The 27,324-nt window shown below is 39.5% G+C and overlaps 1 protein-coding gene across 3 annotated transcripts in view; it reads left to right on the top strand.

Moving 5' to 3' along the window:
• Window positions 1-27,324, top strand: part of MME (membrane metalloendopeptidase) — a 107,317-nt gene that overhangs the window by 37,085 nt on the left and 42,908 nt on the right. For all 3 annotated transcript variants that reach the window (XM_065942209.1, XM_065942210.1, XM_065942208.1), the window contains exons 4-12: window positions 2,773-2,934; window positions 4,103-4,183; window positions 4,270-4,365; window positions 4,485-4,603; window positions 7,403-7,468; window positions 20,364-20,498; window positions 24,738-24,839; window positions 26,434-26,570; window positions 26,680-26,773. In XM_065942209.1, coding sequence (XP_065798281.1) covers window positions 2,773-2,934; window positions 4,103-4,183; window positions 4,270-4,365; window positions 4,485-4,603; window positions 7,403-7,468; window positions 20,364-20,498; window positions 24,738-24,839; window positions 26,434-26,570; window positions 26,680-26,773 — 992 coding nt within the window. The remainder of the gene's footprint in view (window positions 1-2,772; window positions 2,935-4,102; window positions 4,184-4,269; window positions 4,366-4,484; window positions 4,604-7,402; window positions 7,469-20,363; window positions 20,499-24,737; window positions 24,840-26,433; window positions 26,571-26,679; window positions 26,774-27,324) is intronic.

The following is a 27,324-nucleotide window of genomic DNA, read 5'->3' as shown; positions in this document are numbered from 1 at the left end:
AATTTAGATAGATGGTGGCGATAACCCTATATGCAAAACAGAAAAAGAGACACAGAAATACAGAACAGACTTTTGAACTCTGGGGGAGAACGTGAGGGTGGGATGTTTTGAAAGAACAGCATGTATATTATCTATGGTGAAACGGACCACCAGCCCAGGTGGGATACATGAGTCAGGTGCTCGGGCCTGGTGCACTGGGAGGACCCTGAGGAGTCGGGTGGGGAGGGAGGTGGGAGGGGGGATCGGGATGGGGAATACATGTAACTATATGGCTGATTCATGTCAATGTATGACAAAACCCACTGAAATGTTGTAAAGTGATTGGCCTCCAACTAATAAAATAATATTAAAAAAAAAAAAAAAAAAAAAAAAGAATGCTCAAACTACCGCACAATTGCACTCATCTCACATGCTATTAAAGTAATGCTTAAAATTCTCCAAGCCAGGCTTCAGCAATACATGAACCATGAACTTCCAGATGTTCAAGCTGGTTTTAGAAAAGGCAGAGGAACCAGAGATCAAATTGTCAACATTTGCTGGATCATCAGAAAAGCAAGAGAGTTCCAGAAAACCATCCATTTCTGCTTTATGGACTATGCCAAAGCCTTTGACTGTGTGGATCACAATAAACTGTGGAAAATTCTGAAAGAGATGGGCATACCAGACCACCTGACCTGCCTCTTGAGAAACCTGTATGCAGGTCAGGAAGCAACAGTTAGAACTGGACATGGAACAACAGACTGGTTCCAAATAGGAAAAGGAATACGTCAAGGCTGTATATTGTCACCCTGCTTATTTAACTTATATGCAGAGTACATCATGAGAAACGCTGGGCTGGAGGAAGCACAAGCTCAAATCAAGTGTGCCAGGAGAAATATCAGTAACTTCAGGTATGCAGATGACACCACCCTTATGGCAGAAAGTGAAGAAGAACTAAAGAGCGTCTTGATGAAAGTGAAAGAGGAGAGTGAAAAAGTTGGCTTAAAGCTCAACATTCAGAAAACTAAGATCATGGCATCCGGCCCATCACTTCATGGCAAATAGATGGGGAAACAGTGGAAACAGTGTCAGACTTTATTTTTCCGAGCTCCAAAATCACTGCAGATGGTGACTGCAGCCATGAAATTAAAAGACGCTTACTCCTTGGAAGGAAAGTTATGACCAACTTAGACAGCAAATTAAAAAGCAGAGACATTACTTTACCAACAAAGGTCTGTCTTGTCAAGGCTACGGTTTTTCCAGTGGTCATGTATGGATGTGAGAGTTGGACTATAAAGAAAGCTGAGCACCAAAGAATTGATGCTTTTGAACTGTGGTGTTGGAGAAGACTCTTGAGAGTCCCTTGGATTGCAAGGAGATCCAACCAGTCCATCCTAAAGGAGATCAGTCCTGGGTGTTCATTGGAAGGACTGATGTTGAAGCTGAAACTGCAATACTTTGACCACATGATGCGAAGAGCTGACTCCTTTGAAAAGACCCTCATGCTGGGAGGGATTGGGGGCAGGAGGAGAAGGGGACAACAGAGGATGAGATGGTCAGATGGCATCACCGACTCGATGGACATGGGTTTAGGTGGACTCCAGGAGTTGGTGATGGACAGGGAGGCCTGGTGTTCATGGGGAGTGCTGCGGTTCATGGGGTCGCAAAGAGTCGGACACGACTGAGTGACTGAACTGAACCGAACTGAACAGAGAGTTTAGTCTTAAAGAGATGGAGACTAAGATGACAGCCAGGCAAATGTGTCCAGAAGTGGTCAGAAGCGGGGGCTCGAGGCTCAGCTGGCAGACAGATTTACCATTCCAAGCTGGAAAAATCCACACAGCTCAGCAGTTCTTTAAAAGTGTTTAATTAATTAATTTATTCAAAAGGCAAAGGATTTTCAAAAGCTCGCTTGAGAACTTATACTCTCTTGATGCAGATGAATTCTCAATTGCTCTTTTGTTTTCCCTGCAGAACAGTTCAACTTGTATGAGAAAGAATGTGGGGAGGGCAATGATAGGGTTTTCTCACTATTCCAGATGTAGAAATTGTGAGCACAGCAGTCCTGTACATAATATAATATTTTTCTCTTCGTACATCTTCTCTTTATACCTCTTTCTATTAATTGAGACACCTAGCATAGTCAAGTGTTTTGCGCATTGTAAATACTCAACATTGGTTGATTTGTTTTTTCATCATAATTCTCAAAGATAAAATCATGGATGAAAGAAAAACTAGCAAGCTTACAGCTAATTTTATAATGACAGACTCTACATAAACAAATGCAAATTGGATAATCCAGTATGAACTGCAGAAGTTTTGTAAGTAGAGGCCAAGAAGTATTAACTGTAGCTTCAGATCTTTACTGAAACAATAAAATCTATTAACAATCCCACATGCCTTAGAGCCTCAGAGATGTCAAAGGTCACAGCACCTTGAAGAACAAAGTCAGCAGCCAAAGTTATCAGAGTGAAGGGTGACTCCAGGCCCAGGCCCAGAAATGGCTAAGGCAGGCCTGCATTCTTTCTTTCATCTGAGGTAGAAACTAGTGAGATGCTTGGTTATTTAAAGAAAGAGGTAAGATGCAGGATAGGAGGACTCAGACCTCTCAAGAATAAAACCAGCCATAATATTCATCATTCAACCTAAGTCCACAGTTCCACAAGTGAAAAGAAGAGCATCTATCCAGTTGACTTGATCATAAAGAAGTAACGTGTCTCTTTTTTTCTCCCTTTCCAAACTACTTGCAAAACAAACCCTTCACTTTATCTCATCCTTTCTCTGGTCTTTCAGCTGCTCGACTGATCCAGAACATGGATGCCTCTGTTGAGCCTTGTGCAGACTTTTTCAGATATGCTTGCGGAGGCTGGTTGAAACGCAACGTCATTCCTGAGACCAGCTCTCGTTACAGTAACTTTGACATTTTAAGAGATGAATTAGAAGTCGTTTTGAAAGGTTAGTGAAGTTTAAGTCTATGTATCAAAGATTTCTGTCTTCATATATCCATTTTAACGCCTTCCCAGGTGGCTCAGTGGTAGAGAATCTGTCTGCCAGTGAAGGAGATGTGGGTTTGAGCCCCTGGGTCAGGAGGATTCCCCTGAAGAAGGAAATGGCAACCCACTCCATTATCCTTGCCTGGGAAATCCCGTGGACAGAAGAGCCGGGTGGGCCATAGTCTATGGGGTCACAAAAGAGTCAGACACAACTTAGCAACTAAATAACATCCATTTTCAAGATTTTACTTGGGAGTGTAAAAGCCATTACAGGGAGCGTCACAAAATTAAAAGTTGATAATCCCTCCAAGTTTTGTGGACCATTGCTGAGTCACTCTAAGGATGGAAGACACCAAAATGAATATGTTGGCATCTCAGCATTCCTGCTTTCATTTGTATGTAATGTGATAAATGTTCTACTATCCATGAAGGTGGCATCTTTATGCATTCTACAGGAGAAATTAAATGATTGCCACTAAATAGGTCATGCATACTCTTTCTACTCTGGCCCTGTGTTGAAGTTGCTGTAAGATATTACCAAGGTTTACTTTCCCAGACTAGGTAAATCTGTTCTAATCCAGATATAATCAAGACACTCTCCCTGGGAAGTTGAGGAAGTTGTGTCTAGTCCTTTGTTATCCTACATTCTGTGTTCTCATTTAAAAGTTACTTTGTAAAAATAAAACTTTTTTATTTTTTAATATCCAGGCAAGTAGAACATTTCATTTGGAGCATGAACAGTATGATCACACAAAAATGCTTACCCTCCAACCATCAAGAAGACTATCATATTAAATTCCAAATTCGAAAAACAAATTTGTTTTCTTTATTTAATCTCAATATCAGAAAAAGTAACTTCTGTATGGCAGAGCAGTACATATCACTGTTCACCAGAAACTAATAATCTAGTCAAAAAGACTTTCATTTAAGTTGGCTAATCAAAGTAACTCCTCCTTCTACACCAGGAATAATGATCTGATAAGGAGTTTGGTTTTTCCCATAGGGTTTTGGAATGGGAGAGGTATGAACACATATAAGCTTTTTTTTAAAACCAAACTTGCATGGAAAATGTTATTTAGAGCTGCAAATGAGCGATTATACTGATGCATCTTACCAACACTCCATTTCAGATGTCCTTCAGGAACCCAAAACTGAAGATATAATAGCGGTGCAGAAAGCAAAAATGTTATATAGATCTTGTATAAATGAAAGTAAGTGCTCTTTATTTTATTTTATTAGGAGTATGCCAAAATATGCATAGACTTCATAATATATTTATATTCATTATTTTTAAAAGCTGCTATTGAGAACCGAGGCGGAGAACCTCTACTGAGACTGTTGCCAGATATTTACGATTGGCCGGTGGCACTGGACAACTGGGAGCAAAAATATGGTGAGACAGTCTTCCCTTTAAAAAAATTACATCTGTGTAAAATCTGTTATTTCTATACTATAGTATCATATTAATGCGTTAAGCATCTAACGATAATACTTCACCTTTCATTTCTTCAGGTTCTTCTTGGACAGCTGAGAAATCTATTGCACAACTGAATTCTAAATATGGAAAAAAAGTCATTATTAATTTTTTTGTTGGCACTGATGATAAAAACTCTACGAATCATATAATTCATGTAAGTTTGTATGGCCAGCAGCCAGAGTTATCTTTAAATTGTGATAAAACATTCACACGCATTGTTGTTATTGATATTTAGTAATAAGGCTTGTTCTTATTTGAATTGTAGGAACAAAGTGGTAATAAATTCAAGGACAGATACCTGGATTTCTGATTTTGAAACTGTTTTCTTGATGCTGTGTGTTAGACATTCAACTGTCCTTTCTGCTATCTTTGTTTAGATAGCTCTCCCTTTATAAAAATAAATGATAAGAAATTAAAGACTTCAGGTCTCTCCTGTTTAGAAAAGGGGCTTCCCTGGTGGCTCAGTGGTAAAGAATACGCCTGCCGATACAAGAGACTTGACTTTGATCCCTGGGTTGGGACGATCCCCTGGAGGAGGGCATGGCAGCCCACTCCAGTGCTCTTGGCCTGGAGAATCCCAGGGACAGAGGAGCCTGGTGGGCTACAGTCCATGGGGTCACAAAGAGTTGGACACAACTTAGTGAGTAAACAACAACAATTTAGAAAAAGCACTTGATTTCTCTGTATGTTCATGAAAGGAGCATGGTCTAGTTTATATAAGTAATACAGGTTGGAAATCAGAAATTCCTAATTGACTCCAAAAAGATCATAAAAATGGGATTTTGAACATAATTTGGTGCTTGCTACATCTGTACTTTTTTTCCCAGTTAAATAAAGTAAGCAAAATGTCATTCTTCTTAAAGGGCCTTATTTGATTTTTTTTTTAGAGTATAAACTATTCATTTAGGTTAACCTAAGACATCTCCTAAGATGAGATTAGTACTTAAAAAGTATGTTTAGAATGGAGTAAAACATTTACAGAGCTTTTCTTTAGTCTCCTGTAAAAGAAACTACCAAAAGTTACAGGTCACAGAAGCTGGTGTATGTCACAGTGATATAAATCCTTATGGTCATTTTTATTAAAACCGTGCAGACAATTGAACCTGACTCTTGTCTGCAGTGGACCCTTTCTGTCTTCCTGGAGTCCGTCCCTTGGCTGTGGAATGCCAGCATCCTGCTTGATCCCCCTGTGAGGGCTGCTAAGGAGGCTCAGAAGGTTAGAGAAGGAACAGGGCCCCTCCTGTGGGGATGCCTTCTGGCTCTTTCCCCGCCAGTCTTCTGGGTTCTGTTTCTTTTATATTGCCCTGTTTCTTTACACTGCTAGGATCCTCACTTCCACCCACAAATGCTCTAGTTTACTTTACCCACTTACCGTGCAGCACGTAGGAGGGAATCTCACTGTTGGTCCTTTAATGGACCGGAACCTGGTGGTCCGGAGTCCACGATAAGAAAGTTAAGAGGGAGAAAGAGGCCGATATCCCCTGGTTTAGGCGGAAAGCCAGTAGAGAGCCCTGTTCTTGGGGCTCGCGCTGCTGCACGAGGCACCGGGCGCCCTCTCGAGTGGGTGAAGGCGCAGCGCGCCTTCTCCAGAGGGTCTCAGAAGCCGGGCAAGAAAGTGAGCTCAGCGGGCCTCCGCGCTCCAAGGAATTAGCCAGAAATAGAGAAAGACAGAAAGAAAGACACGGGGACCCAAATTCTGATGGAGCAAAGGTGTCTTAATCAACATGGCGTGGGCATATATACTGTAGTTATTCTCAGCAAAGATAAAGATTACAATTCCAGACTTACAAAACATAAGATGATCCCTATCAAAGAGAGACTTGCAAACTATCACCTTTTACCATTTGGCTCGTAAAAAGGAAGAGGGTACTTATCACCTTAATGAGAAATGCCTGGATTCCTCAGCCCTGGGAAAGGTGTGCCCCTCCTCTTAATTCCTGAATATTCAGGAATTAATAAGGGCCAGAGGGTTCCTGACAGATCCAAAGCAGCACACAGGAAGCCTCTTGTTAAATGCTTCCTGACACTTACAAAGTTGCGAGGATGTCTAGGAGCTCTCGTGGGGGATCCAGGGTGGAGTGGACGTGCTGGAGCAGAGATGGGTTACCTCTTTCACATGCTCAGCTGGCAGCTGGGTCTGCTGACGTCCTGAGCAGGGCAGCTCCGAAGAGAACCGAAGAGGAATCTCCTCTGTCCTCTTAGGGGGTGTGTGTGTGTGTAAGTTGCTCAGTCATGTCCGACTCTGTCACCTCATGGACTATAGCCCACAAGGCTCCTCTTCCATAGGGATTCTCCAGGCAAAAATACTAACACATTCCCTTCTCCATGGAATCTTCCCGACCCAGGGATTGAACCCCATTTCCTACATTGCAGGCAGATTATTTACCAACTGAGCTACCAAGGAAGCCCCCTCTTAGGGTAGAGAGTCTCAAAAAAATCTCTGGCAAGATTTCTACTAGCTTAGACTTCTTGAGTCACCATAGAGGTTTTCTACCTTTTATTTGTTTTTTGGTTTTTTGGGGTTTTTTTTTTTTTCCATTACAGTTAAGGGTAGGAGCAGAAGAAAACATCCAGCAAGGGAGTATATTAGAAGCTCAGGGACCTGAAATGTCCTATAAAAGTATAAAACCCCCCAGTCCTAGATTCTAATGTGTATTTGTTCATCTCTCCCATTGTTATACATTCAACTCCCATATGGTTTTTGTGGGTTTAAGATTTCATTGATTTCTCTCAAATATCTGTAGTGTGATCTTCCAGATTGTCTCACCTACCCATCAGTTTAACACTGAGAAGTATTGTGGAAACCACTTCTTAATTGTATATTCACTCAGTGTTAGCTTGTTATATAGAGCAAGAACACTAAGATCGTGCTTACACACAGGTAGGCATGCTTGTAATTTGTCAAACTGTTCTATATCAACTGAGTATTTTCTTCTTTGTATGGTTTTTATAGATTGACCAACCTCAACTTGGCCTGCCTTCCAGAGACTACTATGAATGCACTGCAGCATATAAAGAGGTAAAAACAGGAACAAAATAACCAACAAAACTAAGCTACAGAATTTAAACTAAACCCTCTATCTTCTTCACTCAGGCAGATACTGAAAATCATACCTAATAGTGAGCTCCTTTGACTGACTGAGTATTCTCAACAGAACAAATGAAGAGCTTTTAAGAAACAAAGAAACTTGAAATTCCTTGTTTGTGTCTTGATTCTCCGTATTTAAGTCATGTGGCCCATTTTTAAAAGCCAATTTTATTTACTTATTTATTTTTAACTTTTTATTTTATGTTGGAGTATAGCCCATTAACAATGTTGTGATAGTTTCAGGTGAACGATAAAGGGGCTCAGCATACGAATGTTGTTCAGTCACTAAGCTCTGTCCTACCCTTTGTGAAAGCCCTGTCCTACGCTTTGTGACCCCATGAACTGCAACATACCCGGCTTCCCTGTCCTTCACTATCTCCCACAATTTGCTTAAACTCATGTCCATTGAGTCGATGATGCATTCCAACTATCTCATCCTCTGTCACACCCTTCTTGTGTCCTCAATCTTTCCCAGCATCAGGGTCTTTTCTAATGAGTCAGCTCTTCACATCAGGTAGCCAGAGTATTAGAGCTTCAGCTTCAGCATCAGTCCGTCCAAGGAATATTCAGGGTTGATTTTCCTTAGGATTGACTGGTTTGATCTTGCTGTCCAAGGGACTCCTAAGAGTCTTCTCTAGTACCACAGTTGAAAAACATCAATTCTTTGGTGCTTAGCTTTCTTTATGGTCCAACTCTCACATCCGTACATGACTACTGGAAAAACCACAGCTTTGACTATACGAACCTTTGTTGGCAAAATAATGTCTCTGCTTTTTAATACTCTGTCTAGGTTTGTCATAGCTTTTCTTCCAAGGAGCAAGCATCTTTTAATTTCATGGCTGCTGTCACAGTGATTTTGGAGCCCAAGATAATAAAATCTGTTGTGTCTCCACTTTTTTCCCATCTGTTTGCCATGAAGTGATGGGACCAGATTCTATAATCTTTGGTTTTTTAATGTTGAGTTTTAAGCCAGTTTTTTTAACTCTCCTCTTTCACCATCGTTAAGAGGCTCTTTAGTTCTTCACTTCCTGCCATTAAAGTGGTGTCATCTGCATATTTGAGGTTGTTATCAACAACCATATCATGGTGTATCCATTCTCCCTGAAAAGCCAATTTTAAATGTCTTATTTTCTCTATAAATTTAAATGATTTAAAAAATGAACAGGTGAGTCATGGTCTAGGTCAGTGCCAGTGAAGACTGGGGAATGGTCTAGTAAGTACATACATTGGACTCAGCACAATTCTTCTAGAACCTTCCTATTTGACTTTCAGAGGGCAACCCGCATGGGGCACTGGGTTCAGACAAACCTTTGTGGCCACCTTCTGACTCTGTCCATCACTCCCACAACACCGCTTCTTATTGTCTCACAGCCTTGCCTTGCTCAAGCTGGTGTGGGTGTGCACTTGCTTGTTGATATAAAGGAACCACAGAAGATAAACTTAGCAGTGTAATGTATTAAGTATTTGGGAAAGGTTTTGGTTCCATAAATGTTTTCTTTCCTAATTTGAGGCTCAGAAGTAAGTTTAGTTACCTTTGATTCTAATGGGTCAGAGGTGTTGTGCTGGAATTACTTCTTAATTAAAATGATTAGCTCTTTATGTTCATACTGAGTGTGCATTTTGCCGCATTATTAAGTTCAAAAGCCATGGAATAAATTCATTATAAAGTATCTTTATGAGTGGCTACACAGCATTGAAATGAAGAAAAAAATAAATATAAAAGTCCACAATTAATGTCATTGACAATCAAATGGGTGTGGGATATTTGAGTTCTTGATAATGCAGGTATCGTGTGGGTTGCAGTTGTTGGTTTTACAAGCTGTCTAGCTGCTTCCTATTGCAGAGTTGAGGGTGATTGAAGAATTTTGGCTTATTATACTACATTTTCATTGGTATTAACTGGAATGTTTGTCAAATTTAGGATTTTGTCCTAAAAACATACTAAATTTATCCAACCTTATAAAGATGTGTGAGGACTTCCCTGGTGACTCAGTGGCAAAAAATTTGCCTGCCAGTCCAGGAGATGTCGGTTCAGTCCCTGGTCCAGGATGATCCCCTGGAGAAGGAAATGGCTGCCCACTCCAGTACTCTTGCCTGGGAAATCCTGTGGACAGAGGAGCCTGGCGGGCTCCAGTCCATGGGGACTCAAAAGAGTCAGACATGACTTGGCAACTAAACAACAACAAAAAGGATGCGTATTTTTTGTATTTTAACTATCCTGGTATCAAGGTATACCTGGCAGTCAGTGTGTACACATAATGTGATTAAGTTTCCTTTTGGCATTTTTTCTTTTGGGAAGGATCCTGTTGTTAAGAGGATGGTGTATTTGTGCATTTTGTATTCAATATTGCCTCATAATTAATAGAATGTCATAATCTAGGTTATAGGTTTGAGTCATAGAGAAGCATTTTGTTTAACCTGTGGCTAATTTTTAAAAATTTTTATATTAGTGGCCAAGATTTAATAAAATTTGAAGATTTTACTTGAGAATCCAGATCTCCTGATAAATTAGCAGAATTGGAAACCCTAGACCTACATCCCCATGTGGTTGTGGACAGAGTTTTTTTATGGTTGTTCCTTCAGATAGGACAACCTTTGTTCTCCAGACTTGGGCAGTCCTCATCGAGATAATTCATTGGTTTTTATTGACTTTGTGGTTCCTCTAGACATTTGAGTTTGTAAATTAGTTGGGGTCTTACTAAATTGTGGTATAAAAGAGACTGAAAAATACAAGCAAGCCAGCAAGCAAGCAAGCAAGAAGCTCATTTCTGTCTCCGGAGAGGTAGGAAGCTGTCTTTATGGGAATGGCCAGGAGCACTGTTTTCTTTGACCTGTTGCTCTAATATCGACCTCCTCAAGTGTTTTATTTATAGTCTGTTTGGTCAAAGTTGGCTCACCAGTGCCCTGTTCACATTTCAGCTCACAGGAAAAAGAAAAGAGGTAGTGATAGACAAGCAATTTCTTGTTATGTAAGTGACACAGAAGTTGTATAGCTTTCATTGCTTTGTGTATTGTCATATGGACACAGCTAAGTATCAGTGAGAAATGTAGTATTAAATAAGTGGCCATGTGTATGCCTTATTAAAATTTGGTTAATGGAAACAAGGTTCTATTACTGAAAAGAAGAGGAGCTCAGACCAAAGATAGTTACATTTGGCAGTCTCTACTCATTGCATCCACTGGTTGGGAAAATACTTATAGTCAAACAATGGAGTGGAAATTAAATCTGGAAAATTAAATTAAAATAAATTAAATCCCACCCCTCTAGTAATGTGATTAGAGTTCATGAGTGAGAAATCCAAGGCCCAAAGATTGTCAGTCTTTGTCAGAACCCTCAGTCAAACAATAGTAGAACCAGAGATAGAACTTTAGTCCCTATCTTCTGTTCCTTCCATACATCATTCCAACTTCCTAAGAGTAGTATTTCATAGTAGTAGAGTTCTTTAAGTGAACAAATGATTTAGAAAACTCAGTAGCGCTAGCACTTTCAGCTAAGAATTTATTATTAGCTCAAATTAGGTGCCCTCCCGTGATCTGGATAAGAGAAGCAACACACAGCATGCTGGGTGCCTTACCCGCTTCCATAACTGTGGCTATAAGGTCACTGCACTCTTTCCTCCTGACCTCCGACCTCAGAATATGTCTCAGCTTAGTGCTCCAAGCTCCAAGCAACGTCCTTCCAGTTGCAAGGAGTCCGCATATAATATGGAATTTTTTTTTTATGAGACGAAATTCTGTCATCCTGAAAATGAGTAATTGCTAGAACATTTCTGTACTCTACCCATCTTAAAATCCATTCTTTTGGAGCATCAGGGGGAGGGGGAAGAGAATATAACTATGGAGAAAATTCAAATTTTCTACCTATTTCCCTTATGATATTTGCCACTCTTTCCAGTCATTACTACCAGTAATCCCTCACTTAGTTTCATCTGCATCCCCAGCCAGCTATCAAATAAAAGTTCATTCTAGTTTTTCCACTACTTTGCTCTCTCTGAAAGAATTCAATCCCTTCAAGTACTTTTTTTTTTTAGGGTTTTATCATTCATGGATAAAAAATGGTGAAAAGGATAGGATAACAAAATAACACTACTGGAGGATTTATAAAGCTAGAATAAATCTCAACATCATTATATAAGTATAACAATGGTTTTCATTGGTTTTCTCACTTATATACTTTATTAATTCTTTCTAAAATTTCTTTATTTTTAATTGGTGGGTAATTGCTTACAGTCCTGTGTTGGTTTCTGACATATATAACATGAAACAGCCATAGGTATACTTATGTCCCCTTCCTCTTGAGCCTCCCTCCCACCTCCAGCCCCATCCCACCGCTCTAGGTTGTTCACTTATATACTTTTATGTATGCTGTTTCCTTTGCCAGGACGACTACACACACACACACACACACATACACATGCACACGCCATCTGGCCAGCCCTCCTGTTTTTCTCCTAATCCCTATAGTCTAAGTTTGACTTTTACTTACTCGTGAAGGCCTTTCCTGGAGCTTTTGTCTAGATGAAGAACATATATGTTCTCATAGCATGCAGACTTCTATATACTTTTTATTTAATGTCTATTGCGGAATCTATGGATGCATGGTTGAGAGGGAAGGTATCAAGGAAGGCAGGAAAGGTGCTTTATCTTTGACTAGAGAAGACTGGCCTCTTTGTCTGTCACTCTAGCCAGTGATTTTCACACTATGAAATGGCATCCGGTTTGCAGATATGTCTCAGGGGCTGGGGAAGAGGAAGCATCCCTTTCTGATCAAAGGGACCCTAATTATAGATTTCCTTGATCAAATCATTACCTAAGGCCATTTCCCCCGGGTCTTTTTTGATCCCTCTTTCTAGGGAATCATCTTACAATTCTACAACCAGACTTCTTATGAGCAATGAAAATAGCACCTGTAGTTACAAGGAAGTCCATTCCACTACACTGAAGTATTGGGGGCTTCTGATATCCTAGGAATGGAATTTTTGTGTTCTAATATTTGTTTGGCATTCAAAATAGTAAAATGTGCCATTATCCCACTAAGTGATGAAAATAGGTAAAAGCATTTTTTTCAAGAACTATGTCTAACCTCCTTCCTTAAAACAAAACTTATTTTTCTCTGGTTAAAACAAAAACAAAAAACTCACTGCTTTTCAAACTCGTGTGCTTTTATTTAAAATTTTTGAATGTTATATTTTGAGAAATGCATATTGTATTCCTCTGGTTATTGTTCTGAACTTAAATACCTCAGTTCCTTTTTGTTTTCTGTACTTTCCCTCTTAAAGAGGGAATAGGCCTTAAAGACAATAGCAACTCAAAGAAATATATTCTTGTATTTTTTACATGATAGTATCATATATTTTCTTATTATATTTACTTATGCACAGACTTTAAAAGCTAAATGGGACATTAAAGAATTTAGTTCAACCCCTCATTTTAGAAATAAGAAAATAGAGACCCAATTAAGTAAAATGATTTGCTCAAGTCGTGGATTAGAAGATCCATGTGTCAGGAACATTAATTATATGCAATAGAAACCTACTATAACTTAAATTCTGTAAAAAATGTTTTCTTTTTGTTTGCCACACCTAACTGTAAGTTCCAGGGATGAATCAAGCATGATTGGTTCCAGGGGTACAATTGAATCATCTTAACTCTTTTTCCCATTCTCAAGGCTCTACTTTCTGCTGTGTTGGAGTCCTTTTCTAGCAGGCTATCTCTGTTGCAGCATCAACGATGATCCCTGGAAGCTTTGCAATCTACAGAAAAGAAATCCCATCTCTGTTATGGTCTATCGATTTCTGAGGAAAGGGTTCTGATCCTGACTGGGCTACCCGCCCTTCTCTTGACCAAGCACTGTGTCCAGGGAACCAGGCTCTCTGGTTAGCTAGTTGGTACTGTCAGCCCATCTCAGTGACTCAGGAAAGTAGACCCCTTCTCCACCAAGAAGAAAGAGAACAGAGGGTTCTGTTGTGAGAAGTTGGCGAGAAATAGCTACTGTGTAACTCCCCTGGTCATGATCCTGTCTTCTGATTCCCAACTAGTTTTACTTCTAGATGGTGCAATTCCTTAAAAAAAAAAACCTGGAGAGCAGTTCTCATTGAAAATAGTGAATTAAGCTGGCCCATGTGGATGACCCAAGGTGTCAAACCAGACAAACACTGTCTTTTTCCAGGAGTTTATAGTGTAAAACATAACACAGTGTCCCTCCAGCCAAATATTAGGCGGAAGGCCACATCTACATCTGTATAATACTGAACAAATATATACATTTATTTTAAAAATTGAGATTTAATTGTGCTCTCAAAATGGATTCATTGAAGAGCCACTCTTGCTGGAGAGATAGAACTTAATTTCTGAGGTATTCTCATTATCTGAAGATGTCGCTTAATGACACACCGCTACCCCAGAGGACAGAAGTAATGAGATTTGAAACAACTCTACCCGGTACAAAAGTATGCATTTTTCTATGCTAGGAAAACAATATGAGAGATACCCGTTGCCCATAAAAAATAACCTTCCCATTCACAGAATTTTAAAATGGAACCAACCAACTACTTCGTGTAAGAAAGTGCTTGCATACTGATTCACTGAAAGGAATAGCAACCTTAATTTTCTTGAAAAATCACACCTTCAGAAGAGTTTTTAAACTCTCTTCGGGAGAATGGAATTGGTTTCAAACCTTCTCTTTCTCTACCTCCTTAGTGTTTCAAGGCTAATTGTTATCTTGTCCTTCTTCATAAGGAAATCTACAGGTTAGGTAGCCAAAATATTGCAGCATAATTGGATCGTAGCTATGTTTATGTTCTGTGTTTGTCTGAGAAGGTAGAATGAGCCACATTAGTGGTTTCTGAATGTTCGGACCACTTTGCGTGTGCCAGAAACAGTGCTCTGTGTAGTCACACCTTCATGAATACATTCTTCAAGATTTATTTTACTTGTTTGTACATTAACAGAACATTCATCTGAATAGAGCATTTCAGGGCTAAAGTAAAATTGAGAAAATCTCTCATCTAGTTGAAGAAAGCCTGAGGAGGTAGCAAAGGAGTTCGAGGTTAAAAGCTGTATAGTATATTGCTGTGCGGCATGGCAGGGTAGGAAGAGGGAGGTGAGAGTTATGGAGAAATTTCGAGCAGTTAGAAAAAGTGATGTTCATTTAAAAAAGAAAAGGAAAAAAGAAAACACTTTAGGGATGAAGACAGAGGACTTAGAATATGGCTGAGATGGTTAGAAGCCAAAAAGAGATGATCCAAGTCTTGTGTACTAAATAAGAGAAATCACAATCCAGGGAAATTCTCTAAGCTGTACCTACTCTGGAAATAGCACAAACTGAGATTTTCAGTCCTATAGATGAGCAGGTTTTAGAACTTAGGGTAAACCAAGAGAGGATTCTGTTTGCCTGCTTACCCAAAATGCAAGCTCACAGAAACTGCTCTGGACTTGGACTACGATTAGAAGGCTGATGACAGTGAGGGAAATTTACTCAGTATACTTACAATTTAACTATATTTTTATTGAGCTTCTACTATGTGACAGATACTCCTCTGGACAGGAAGGATATCAAGGAAACAAGGCAGAAATGGCCTTTAATTCACATAGAATTCTCATGGTTCGAATCAGAGGAGATAGACGATGAAAAATAATTTAAGGAAATAGGTGAACGGAGGCAGTGTTATAAAAGGTGAATGACTGGCGTTCCGGGTCAGTGGATAATTTAGATGTGATTTGATTTGGTTTTTAAAAGGATTGCTCTGACTGTTGCTTGGTTGACTTGGTAAAACAGATCCTGCAAGGGAAACTGCTGACCTCATTTTGTTCTTTCTGGGCACCAGGTGACTAATAGTCAGGAGGTTTCACCCAAGTATCTGTGTTTAACAAAACATAAAGGAGCTTTTGAACTTGGGACTTAGTGGGTATGACAAGGGAAATTTTTTAGATCAACTGAACTTTGTAAAAAGAAGTACATGCACCTTCCCAAACATAAGCAACAAACCTTGGAAGTTACACAATAAATTCTCATGTGAATCTGCAGGTGCTCTCATTAATAACCTCTGACCACCCCCATGCTCGTCCACAGTGGATTCTCTCGTGTCCTATGCTTCTCCTGTTTTGAGCCCTGCTAGCATCTGGGGACTTTCTCACTTCCCGTCTCCAGGATCCGCTGTGTGATTCTGTACGTCTGTATCCGTCTTTGGGGAGCAAGTCTCTGTGTTCTGGCAGCTGCATGATCCCTGACATGCTTCCTCAAGTGGAAAAAACGGCATAGTCTTCTGCGAGGAAGCATCTCTCCTGGTGGGGGCCCTGTGTGTTCCCTCACGAAACAGCCTGTGTAACACTATTAAATAACACCCCTGACTTCAGCGGTTAGGCATAAGACAGTTCTGTGACTTTTCAGTTGCTTAATGCTCCACATGATATCTGGGAAAGGGAAGGGCAGAAAATTGCTAAGGCTGAGGTGTCCCAGAAATGAAACCTCTGGTCCATGGTTGTCGGCATACCGAGGAGCACAAATATCAGGCAGCGTTTCCAGAGCGCTCTCTGTTCCTCCCTGGGACTTGCTGTTACTTATTAACAGAGATATTAAGTGTGAAGGACAATAGTTGAATGGCATTGCTGTCTTGCTCTTTGGCAACTCCAACAAATTGCAGCTTTTTTCCTAAGCAGAAGGAATCCAATTTCTGAACAGAGCCAACATATAAATATTATTGCCTGGTCTTGCAAAATAAAGAATTCGAGTAACAGTTCCTGGTGTTGGGTATTGGTAAATACCTCACCAATAGTGTGTAACTTAAACGCTCACGAAACTGCTATTGTGGATTTTACCCAACCACTTAAAACCAGTTATCATCTTTGAACCTGCTGTTACAAGCTTTGGGATTTATAATGTTTTATTTTTAAAGGAAAGACTATGTAGATATTTAGGTTTTTTGTTTTCTGTGTTTTATTTTTTTGTCACGCAAAGAATTCACTGTATCAAAGCTTCAACTAGGCTACCTTACAACGGTCAAAGAAGATAGTTACCTCTCACCCTTGTCCTAATATCTAGTTGCTCTATTAGTGACAGAAAAAAAAAATTAAATTTTTGATTTAAAAAATAAAAAATATTCTGGCTAATGTACTGTTTAAGGTTAAAATATGTGTTGATTCACTTTCTCCCCAAATTATAATTGCTATTATTTGGCATTTTACATATCTAGAAGTATCTCAGGGAAGAAAATGAACATGTTAAGGTAGAATCATATCTTGTAGAAAAGACTTTGTGAAGATTTGTTTCGTATTTTTTTGACTGGTGAGTCTGTTGTGTGAGACCTTCTCGAGTTGTGGCCAGCGGGGGCTCCTCTTGGTTGCAGCGGGCGGTTTTCCCAGTGAGGCGGCGTCTCTTGCGGAGCACAGGCTCTAGATGCCGCAGGCTCGCGTAGCTGCGGTGCGGGGCCCGGGAGTTGTGGCACGCAGGCTTAGCTGTTCTGCGGCACGTGGGGTCTTCCTGAGCCAGGGATCAAACTGGTGTCCCTTGCATTGCAGCGGGGATTTTTAGCCACTGGACCGCCCGGGAGCCCGCGCTTGTAGAAAGGCTTTAACAGCAGCAGTGAGCCTGGGTTCTGATAGCTACTGGATGAATTTGGAATCCAAAGAAGATAAAATCAAGATACTGAGACATACTTCACTCTGTATAACAGGCTCTAGGTTCACCTGTCTTAGTTCAACTGACTCAAATTTGTTCCTTTTTACAGCTGAGTAGCTTTTCACCGTGGGCTTCCCAGGTGACTCAGTAGGAAAGAATCTGCCTGCCACTGCAGGAGACAAAGGAGTTGTAGGTTCGATCCCTGGGTCAGGAAGATCCCCTGGAGGGGAAATGGCAACCCACTCCAGTATTCTGACCTGGAAAATCCCATGGACAGAGAAGCCTGGCAGGCTATAGTCCATGGGGTCACAAAGACTGACCACTGAGTGGTCAAGCATGCAATATTCCATTGTACATATATGCCATAGCTTCTTTATCCAGTTATCTATCAGTAGACATCTAGCTTGCTTCCACGCCCTGGCTATTATAGGTACTGTTGTGGTGAACACTTTGGGATACATGTGTCTTTTTCAATTATGGTTTCTCAGAATCTATGCCCAATAGTGGGATTATTGGGTCATGGCAGTTTTATTCCTAGTTTTTGAAGGAAATCTCCAAAGAGAAAAACAAATACCATATTAGCACATACATATGGAGTCTAGAAAAAGTGCTACTGATGAACTTATTTGCAGGGCAAGAATAGAGATGCAGATGTAGAGAACAGACTTGTGGACACAATGGAAGAAAGAGAGAGTGGGATAAATTGAAAGCATTGAAATACATACATTACCATGGATAAAATAGTTGGCTAGTGGGAAGTTGCTATATAACCCCGGGAGCTCGGCCTGCTGCTCTGTGATGACCTGTAGGGGTGGAATGGGGGTGGTGGTGGGTGGAAGGCTCAAGAGGGAAGGGGTATATATAAATATATATATATATACTTATGGCTGATTCATGTTGTTGTATGGCAAAAACTAATACAACATTGTAAAGCAATTGTCCTCCAATTTAAAAAAAAAAAACAGATACTGAAACATGTTTTAGTCAGTCACACTGTAAAATTTTGCCAGGTAATGGAGCTCATTAAAGGAAAGAGTGTATTCTGTGTTAACTGTATTTAATATTCAAGCATCCCAGAAGTCCATGATATCATATGCTTCTAGCTTTCTGGGAAGCTTTTACCAGTTCAGCAGATTGGAAGCATTGTACAAAGTTCTTGTGCTTGCCAAGTTCTGTAGCTTTTAAATACATCTTTAGGGATGAAGACACTGCAGTAACACCATTGCAGAGTCAATGAAACGGAGGAGAGCACTCTTGCTATTGTCTTCTCACCTCATTAACAAAAAAGCATCCCATAGTGTACAAAAAAAATCTTAGAGATTGATATTGGAAAATTCAGATTACCATTTCTTTGCAGTCAATAGTAATTTCCTGCTGAATGCAGATGAACTCATATGTTTGAAATACAGTTAATTCAAAACACCGCGTGCTTGTACTTTGGAATAGTTGGTCCTATTAGGTATGAACTCAGACATGTTTGTTTTCTTCAAAGTGAAACAAGAATTCTGATTACTTTTTAATAGGAAAAGAATGGAGTTGGCAGGACTGTACATAAAAACATCCTTTTATCCCTGTTACCTTAGTGATTAAGTGTTTAATACAGAAACAGATGACATTTTATTGAGTAGCAGATTCAGGATGGAGATGCTAGTTAGACAGCCTCCTAGTTGCAGGGTATCCTTGGAAGAGAGAGCCCTCTCCCCAGAAAATTGTTTACTTAGCATTTAATAACGGTCATGGAATACCAGTATCTAAACGTTACTTAAAGATGTCCTCTTGAATTTCAAATTAATAACAGCTTACATTTTGCTTAGGTTCTTGTTTGGTAAAATATTTTCATTTCCCTACAAATTTTTTGTGTGATCCTCTTAATTTGTCACTGTGAATTTAAATGTACCTTTTCACTCAAAGTTGCAAGAAGGATGCCCCTTTCACTGATAATCAGTAGGGTTGTAAAACCCCCCGGAAACTGTGAAAGGGTTAAGTACTCTTCAGCTCTTCTTCATATTTATCCTGTGTGAACAAATATTTGAAGCTCAGAACCACCCATTGGTCCCAAACCTGTGGTGTGGCCTTCCTAACTGTAGTCTTCTAGTTGCTGTTGTGTTCGATTTTTTTTGCTACCTCATAGACTAGCCCATCAGGCTCTTCCACCCATGGGATGTCCCAGGCAAGGATATTAGAGTGGATTGCCATTTCCTGCTCAAGGGGATCTTCCTGACCCAGAGATTGAACCCTAGTCACCTGCATTGGCAGGTGGATTCTTTACCACTGAGCCACCAGGGAAGCCCTTCCCAGACTGATGCTGGGACTTGAAATTTTGAGTAAACTTTAATGTGGTGGGATCATAAGTTATTTAAACTGCTGATAGATAATAACTAAATAGCAATGGGCTGAGATTTATGAAAATGGTATTCAATTTCCTGGGTTCAGTGCCACTCAGAACTTGAATAAGCGATTTATATATTCTGTAAAAGGTCAATAACATAACTAGGTTATAACTTATCTTCATACAGTTAAATGTGTGTGAAGATAAAATGGAAGAATTTGAGTTCTTGGAAGAAAGCTGATAGTCAAAATGGCACATTAGAAATTTCACAGTAACGAGAACCAGCTATGGAATTAACTAAAGCCTACAGATGTGTCTTGGAGGAGCTCATGGGAAAAGAGTCTCATTAAAAAAGAAAATACTGCTTGGCTAGAGGAGACAATTAAAAGATGTCTTGATATTGTGATATGCTTGTGGCCATCTCTTCATGGATAGTTGGAAAAAAGCATTTATATGAGCAGAGAAAACCTGATTAAAGGAAATTTGGCAAAAGAATGTATTTTTAAGAAAAAAATACCAGTTTAATGCTTACCAAGTGTTTTGCAACTGCATTCTTATTAAAGCAGTATGACTTGGTTAAAAGTTGAAGATTATAAAATCTCCATAACCAAATGGTTTTAAATGGCATAGTACTTTTAGAGTGATCCCTCATTGTTCTGTTCTAATTCAAAGCTACATTGAGAATCTGTTATGATTCAAACACACACTGAGTTTGAGAATCTGAGCAGGTCATTTCTTTTAAGATTCAGAAATGAATTTCTATTTTGTGCTTCATCTGTTACCAAAAATGAATACTGAATTGAAAATAAATTTTAATTTTAAGTGCCATGATGAATATTTAGAAGGTTCTTCAGTAATGTACTGTTATTTATTTCTTACAGGCTTGTACAGCATATGTGGATTTTATGATTTCTGTGGCCAAATTGATTCGTCAGGAAAGAGGACTGCCCATAGATGAAAACCAGCTTTCTTTGGAAATGAATAAAGTTATGGATTTGGAAAAAGAAATTGCCAATGTAAAACACATATTCTCTGATACAATGAATAATGTCAACTGCTTTTTATTTCTTTCTCCTCTCTATCGTATTTTAAGGGTAAAAGGTACAACTCCTCAACCAAGTGATAAAAATGTACATGTACAGCTCAGTAATGGATCATTGACTTCAAGAGGACCTTTGAAACTGGAGTTTTTCAGTAAACCAAGTTCCAGACATCCAGGAGACATACTAATTTGGACAAATATTAAACTAGATTTGTTTAATGACCTATTATAACCGGAGCACGTCAAGATCTTAACTATTTACAGTCACACTGTTTTTGAGATGCCCTTGAGATTCAGGACACATGTGATGACTATTCAGCAAAGCTGTTTTAATTTTAATGTACACAATTTTGTTTTATTTTAAAGTTTTAAAATTTAAGGTGACCACAGAAATTGTCTCTATCCCTTTGCTAAGAAGTATTAGCCTCCTAACATGGCCACACTGCAGTATGAAATTTACTGAGTTCAGACTGTTAGACTGCTTATTAGCTCAGGGGAGATCTGACAGGAGGAGTTTATCAGCAAAGCCGAAGGGGTCTGTTGCTGAGATTCCTCTGGTTCTGGGTCAGCCCTTAGAGGCTGAGTTGGCACATTCTGTTCTGATGTTCCTCTGATAGAATCTGCAGTCTCAAGCAAGTGAACTCTGTCTAAACAGCATCCAGGTTATTGACTGATCTCATAGTCGGTTTCCATCTGGGATCCCCAGAGCTGTGACATTGCCCCCAGCAACCTACAATCCTAAATCCCTATCTGCTTGGCAGCTTGCCATCAGAATCTTGAAAACGAAAGATCTTGGAGGGCAACTTTAACTTTCCTGGGGCCACATGAAACTAAAAGTCTAGAATCAGAACCAGACATTGGTTGGAGCTGCAGCTGGATGGATGGCAGTTTGATGGGTGACATGTGGTTCTGTGTTGGAAACAGAATTCTTAGAGAAGCATAGTTTATTACCCTGGGTTTTTACCACTTGTACCTTATCAGACTGTGTGCTCCTTTGATCAGCCTCAGCTCTGTAATAGTCGTATCTTACTTACAAAATTCTCCGTGTCTATATTTTCTCTCCTCTCAGACACTAAGATTTAGTGGGGTCTTCATGCTCTCTGAATCACCTGTGTCTCTCACAATGTCCAGCCTACCATTGCAGGCAGATGTTACAAACATAATCTTTAAATCGTTGTTGCTCAGTTACTCAGTCTTATCCAACTCTTTGTGACCCAGAGGACTGCAGCATACCAGGCTTCTTCTCTATCATTCACCATCTCCAGGAGTTTGCTCAAACTCATGTCCATTGAGTCGGTGATGCCATCCAACCATCTCATCCTCTGTCGCCCGCTTCTCCTCCTGCCCTCAGTCTTTCCCAACATCAAGGTCTTTCCCAATGAGTCAGCCTTTCACATCAGGTAGCCAAAGTATTGGAGTTTCAGCTTTAGCATCAGCTCTTCCAGTGAATGTTCAGGGTTGATTCCATTAAGATTGACTGATTTGATCTCCTTGCTGTCGAAGGAACTCTCAAGAGTCTTCTCCAGCACCATAGTTTGAAAGTATCAATTCTTTGGCACTCAGCCTTCTTTATGGTCCAGCTCTCACATCTGTACATGATTACTGGAAAAACCATAGCTTTGACTATATGGACCTTTGTCAGCAAAGTGATGTCTCTGCTTTTTAATACATACACTTTCTAGGCTTGTCATAGCTTTTCTTCCAAGGAGCAAGCGTCTTTTAATTTCATGGCTGCAGTCACAATCCACAGTGATTTTGGAACCCCAGAAAATAAAGTCTGTCACTGTTCCCATTGTTTCCTCATCTATTTGCCATGAAGTGATGGGACTGGATGCCATTTTTTTTGAATGTTGAGTTTTAGGCCAGCTATTTTGCTCTCTTTCACCTTCGTCAAGGGGCTCTTAAGTTCCTCTTTACTTTCTGCCATTAGGGTGGTGTCATCTGCTATCTTAGGTTGTTGATATTTCTCCCGGCAATCTTGATTCCAGCTTGAGCTTCATCCAGCCTGGCATTTTGTATGACATACTCAGCATAGAAGTTAAGTAACCAGGATAACAATATACAGCCTTGACATAATCCTTTCCCAATTTCGAACCGGTTGTTGTTCCCTATCCAGTTCTAACTGTTGCTTCTTGACCTACATACAAGCTTCTCAGGAGGCAGGCATGGTGGTCTGGTATTCCCACCTCTTTAAGAATTTTCCACAATTTGTCGTGATTCATACAGTAAAAGGCTTTAGCGTAATCAATGAAGCAGAAGTGACTTTTTTCTGGAATTCTCTTTCATTTTCTATGGTCCAACAGATGTTGGCAATTTGATCTCTGATTCCTCTACCTTTTCTAAATCCAGCTTGTATATCTCGAAGTTCTCAGTTCACCTTTTGTTGAAGACTAGCTTGAAGGATTTTGAGTATTACCTTGCTAGCAAGTAAAATGAGAGCAATAGTGAGGGTTTGAACATTCTTTGGCATTGCCCTTCTTTGGAATTAGAATGAAAACTGACCTTTTGCAGTCCTGTGGCTGCTGCTGAGTTTTCCAAATTTGCTGGCATCTTGAGCACAGCACTTTGGTAGCATCATTTTTAGGATCTGAAATAGGTCAGCTGGAATTCCATCACCTCCACTATCTTTGTTCATAGCAATGCTTCCTAAGGCCCACTTGACTTCACACTCCATGATGTCTGGCTCTGAGTGAGTGACCATGGCACTGTGGTTACCTGTGTCATTAAGACTTTTTGGTACAGCTCTTCTGTGTGTTCTTGCCATCTCTGCTTAATGTCTTCTGCTTCTGTTAGGTCCATACAGTTTCTGTCCTTATTGTGCCCATCTTTGCAGGAAATGTTCCCCTGGTATCTCTGATTTTCTTGAAGAGATCTCTAGTCTTTCCCATTCTATTGTTTTCCTCTATTTCTTTGCTTTGTTCCCTTAGGAAGACTTTCTTATCTCTCCTTGTTATTCTTTGGAACTCTGCATTCAAATGGGAATATCTTTCCTTTTCTCCTCTGCCTTTCACTTCTCTTCTTTTCTCAGCTCTTTGTAAGATCTCCTCAGACCACCATTTTTGCCTTTTTGCATTCTTCTTGAACTAAATAAACACATCAGTGAACTGAAGTCACGAGTCATTGTTAACTAGAGAAATAATTCCCATTCTTACCTTTTGTCTCTCTTCACTTAAAATTGCTTCTACTCCTGTCAACCACTAGTCGGGGAGTTGTTACTGAAATTTTCTCTTTTCAGTCAGTGAAAACAGTAATACTGGATGCTGATGATAGCACTAAACTCGTTAGGCCCCATGAGCGGACAGCCACAGAAGTAAGTGCCAGCGCTCTGCTCAGGTCATTGGCACCTGCCTGCACTGGGTACTAGGGATTTTCCTGGTCTCACTCGCCTTCAGTTCTTGGCAGAAATCATTGTGTGTGTGTGTGTGTGTGTGTGTGTGTGTGTCTTCCGGTCTGAATTTTAACTAGGACACTGAATGGTGGCGGGCCGCAGGCAGAGTGGGAGAAGGCAATGGCAGCCCGCTCCAGCGTCCTTGCCTGGAGAGTCCCAGGGCCGGGGCGCCCGGCGGGCTGCCCTCTATGGGGTCACACAGCCTGACACGATGGAAGCGACTTGGCAGTAGTGGCAGCAACAGACAGAGTATTTGAGGGATTAATTGGAAATGACTTTATCCAAGAAATTCATTATATGAAATAGCCACAGGCACCACTGAGCTGCCCATTAGCCATGGAAGGAAGGAGGGCTGTAAATATTGCCAATGTGGTTTGTTGTTATAAAAATATAAAAAGATTTTTGAAGACCCCATGGACTGTAACCTGCCAGGCTCCTGTGTCCATGGGATTTCCTAGCCAAGAATACTGGAGTGGGTAGCTGTTGCCTCCTGCAGGGGAATCTTCCCGACCGAGGGGTCAAACCCAGGTCTCTTGCATTGCAGGCAATCTCCTGCTCTGCACGCAGATTCTTTACTGACTGACCCACCAAAGAAGCCCTCATACTTAACACTAACCAAGTCTTGCTGATTGTTACTAAATACACTTAAAATCTCATATTTCTCTTTTCTTCTTGATGTGACAAGATAAATTATGAAACAAATACAGAATAGAATTTAAATATAATTATGTTGTACCAATGCCATATTTCTTTCCCCCTTGTATATAGTTATATTTTTCAAAAGAATTCTTGGTCTTAAATAATAATAAAACATTAAATCCATAGGCTACAACTAAATCTGAAGATCGAAATGATCCAATGCTTCTTTATAACAAAATGACATTAGCTGAGATCCAAAATAAATTTTCGCTGGAATTCAATGGGAAGGTAAGTAGCAAAATTTAAGTACTTATGTCATTTTCAAAGTTAATGTTAAAATTCAATGATTTTTTAATTTATTGAGATAAATTGAACATCAGAATGAATTTAGATGATACCAACCATTTGACTTTATGAAAAGACTTGAAAAAACTATTCTAAATCATTGTATTTATATTTAATTAGAGCGAATTTCAAAGATAAAAAGCCCTTTCAAAGCAGCTATGGAATAGTATTAGAAAGTATCATAAAAAAGGGTTTGGAAACATTGAAAGTGAAAATCCTTCTGAAAGGTCATTATGTAACTATGGGACTTGGACAGTCATATAATATGTACCAGACTTCTTACCTCCAAAAAAAGAATATTTTATTCATAGAACTTGCCATGTTCTCATTAAGGCCATCTATGGAGGTGTTCAAGGCAATAATGGAGAAATAGAACACAAGAAACAGAAAAATCTATAGGTACCATTTATAAACATCAACTGACATCTTTTTGCTTAGTTGTAATTCCTTAGCTAGTATCTAATAATCTCTTCTAAGCTATGCGTATATTCTGTGTGTGAGCTGATGCACACAATTGGATGATGAAGCAACATTCATAAAATGTACAAACTACCACATTCAGTGATGGGATTCTATTTGGAATCGCAATAAACAATTGCAGTTGTTGTTTTGTTTATTGTCTGATTGCAATAAACAAGGAATTTCTTACATAAAGCTTTTTAATATGTGTTTAATAAGTGGTTTGAAAAAATAAAGGAAATCTAGAAAAGTCATAGCACCTCATACTGAGTAAGTGATCAGTGTATTTATGTACTTCTAAGTAGCCTAAAATATCAGTAATCTTAATTGAAATGTGGCATTTCAGCAATATTTGCGTAGTCTTCACTTTTGCTATCTTTCCTCGTATCCACTGGTGGTTGAATAACCACAATTCCCACCTAAAGAATAATAGAGAAACAAGATTCTTTCTTTCATTAACTCCAAATCCAGCTTCTGAAGTGTGAAAACTGCATGTCTATATAGACCTGACATTGATAGCATAAAATGCATTTTGTTCATCTTCACGAGACCATGTATGTTGTATCATTACCGTTACTTACACCTCTGCTAGAACAAGTTTGCTTTCACTTTCACGTACAGTACAGTCTCCACTGAAGTGTATTCCTGTGTTCAAACGAATTGTCTACTAATATATACTTTTAAGAAATATGCATATTATTTGTGTTTAAATTTTGGCTTAAACCTAGAAAACATTATAACTAAATTTCTTTTTCTCTCATATGGGCAAGACCAAGAATGTGACATTGAGCCTGATTTCTACCATATGACTACTACTCTTAGAGGCTTTGTTCTTGTTCTTAAATGGCTGGTTTAATTCTGCATTTAAATAATTATGCTGCAGAACTAATTTTTATTCAAAAACTGACAGAAGCAATTAAAGAAGAAGCCCAAACAAATATCACAATGACCGTTGTGATAATTATGTAGTGATACAATTGACACTGCAACCATGTCTGACCCTGTAACCATAACTGATTCTTGGAACCAAGAAGGAAAGTCCATAATTACTGAATGTTTTGTACCTGATTTTTTCCAGCCATTCAGCTGGTCAAATTTCACAAATGAAATCATGTCAACCGTGAATATTAATATTCCACATGAGGAAGAAGTGATTGTTTATGCTCCAGAGTATTTAACCAATCTTAAGCTCATTCTTGCCAAATATTCTGCCAGGTAGGTATGTCAGCGTGCCCGTGTCCCCAAAGTTTGCATTTAATATCATTCTTTAGAAGCTTTGCAGCCTCATCTTTTCTGTTGCTGGGTGGTGGGTTTTTTTATACAGAGATCTTCAAAATTTAATGTCCTGGCGGTTCATAATGGATCTTGTAAGCAGCCTCAGCCGAAACTACAAGGAGTCCAGAAATGCTTTCCGCAAGGTGAAGAATAAATCTCTCTTTTCTTAAGACTTAAAGCATAAAGAGATCCATGATTATGAAGGCTTGCCATGTCGATTGCTAGAATGTGGTAAACTTTGCGAAAAGACAGAAGGCCAGATGTTGGTTACTTTGCCTGTATTCAAGCCATGTTGCCTAGGAAAGCCAGTTTTCAGGTGCTCTGTTTTCCTCTGATTACTTTGGCACCATGATTGAATTGCCCTGGAAGGAAGGGCATTTGGTTATTTGCACAGTTCATGAAAGAGGACTGGCTCGGTTTGGTGTTGTGTTCCAAGTAATTTCAGGGCTATCTATCTCAATTAATTTGATTTTTCTAGTACTCACAGCACAATAGACTTACAAACAGATGCCTACATTGTGTGGACTTCCCACTGAGAATACACCTCCCTGGAGATACCCTTAAGACCTTTTGTTAGGCTGTACCCGTATCATTTAAACAATCTTCATTTCGGTCCTAATGTGAGGGGAGAGAGAAAGTCCTTATGTGATAAAGGAGAAATTCTCACAAATGGATTGGTTGGTGTCATGGGAAG

Source organism: Muntiacus reevesi, chromosome 8, assembly GCF_963930625.1.
Source record: "Muntiacus reevesi chromosome 8, mMunRee1.1, whole genome shotgun sequence".
NCBI lineage: Eukaryota > Metazoa > Chordata > Mammalia > Artiodactyla > Cervidae > Muntiacus > Muntiacus reevesi.
Note: the sequence above shows the minus strand (reverse complement) of the source record. Positions and strands in the feature narration are given on the sequence as shown.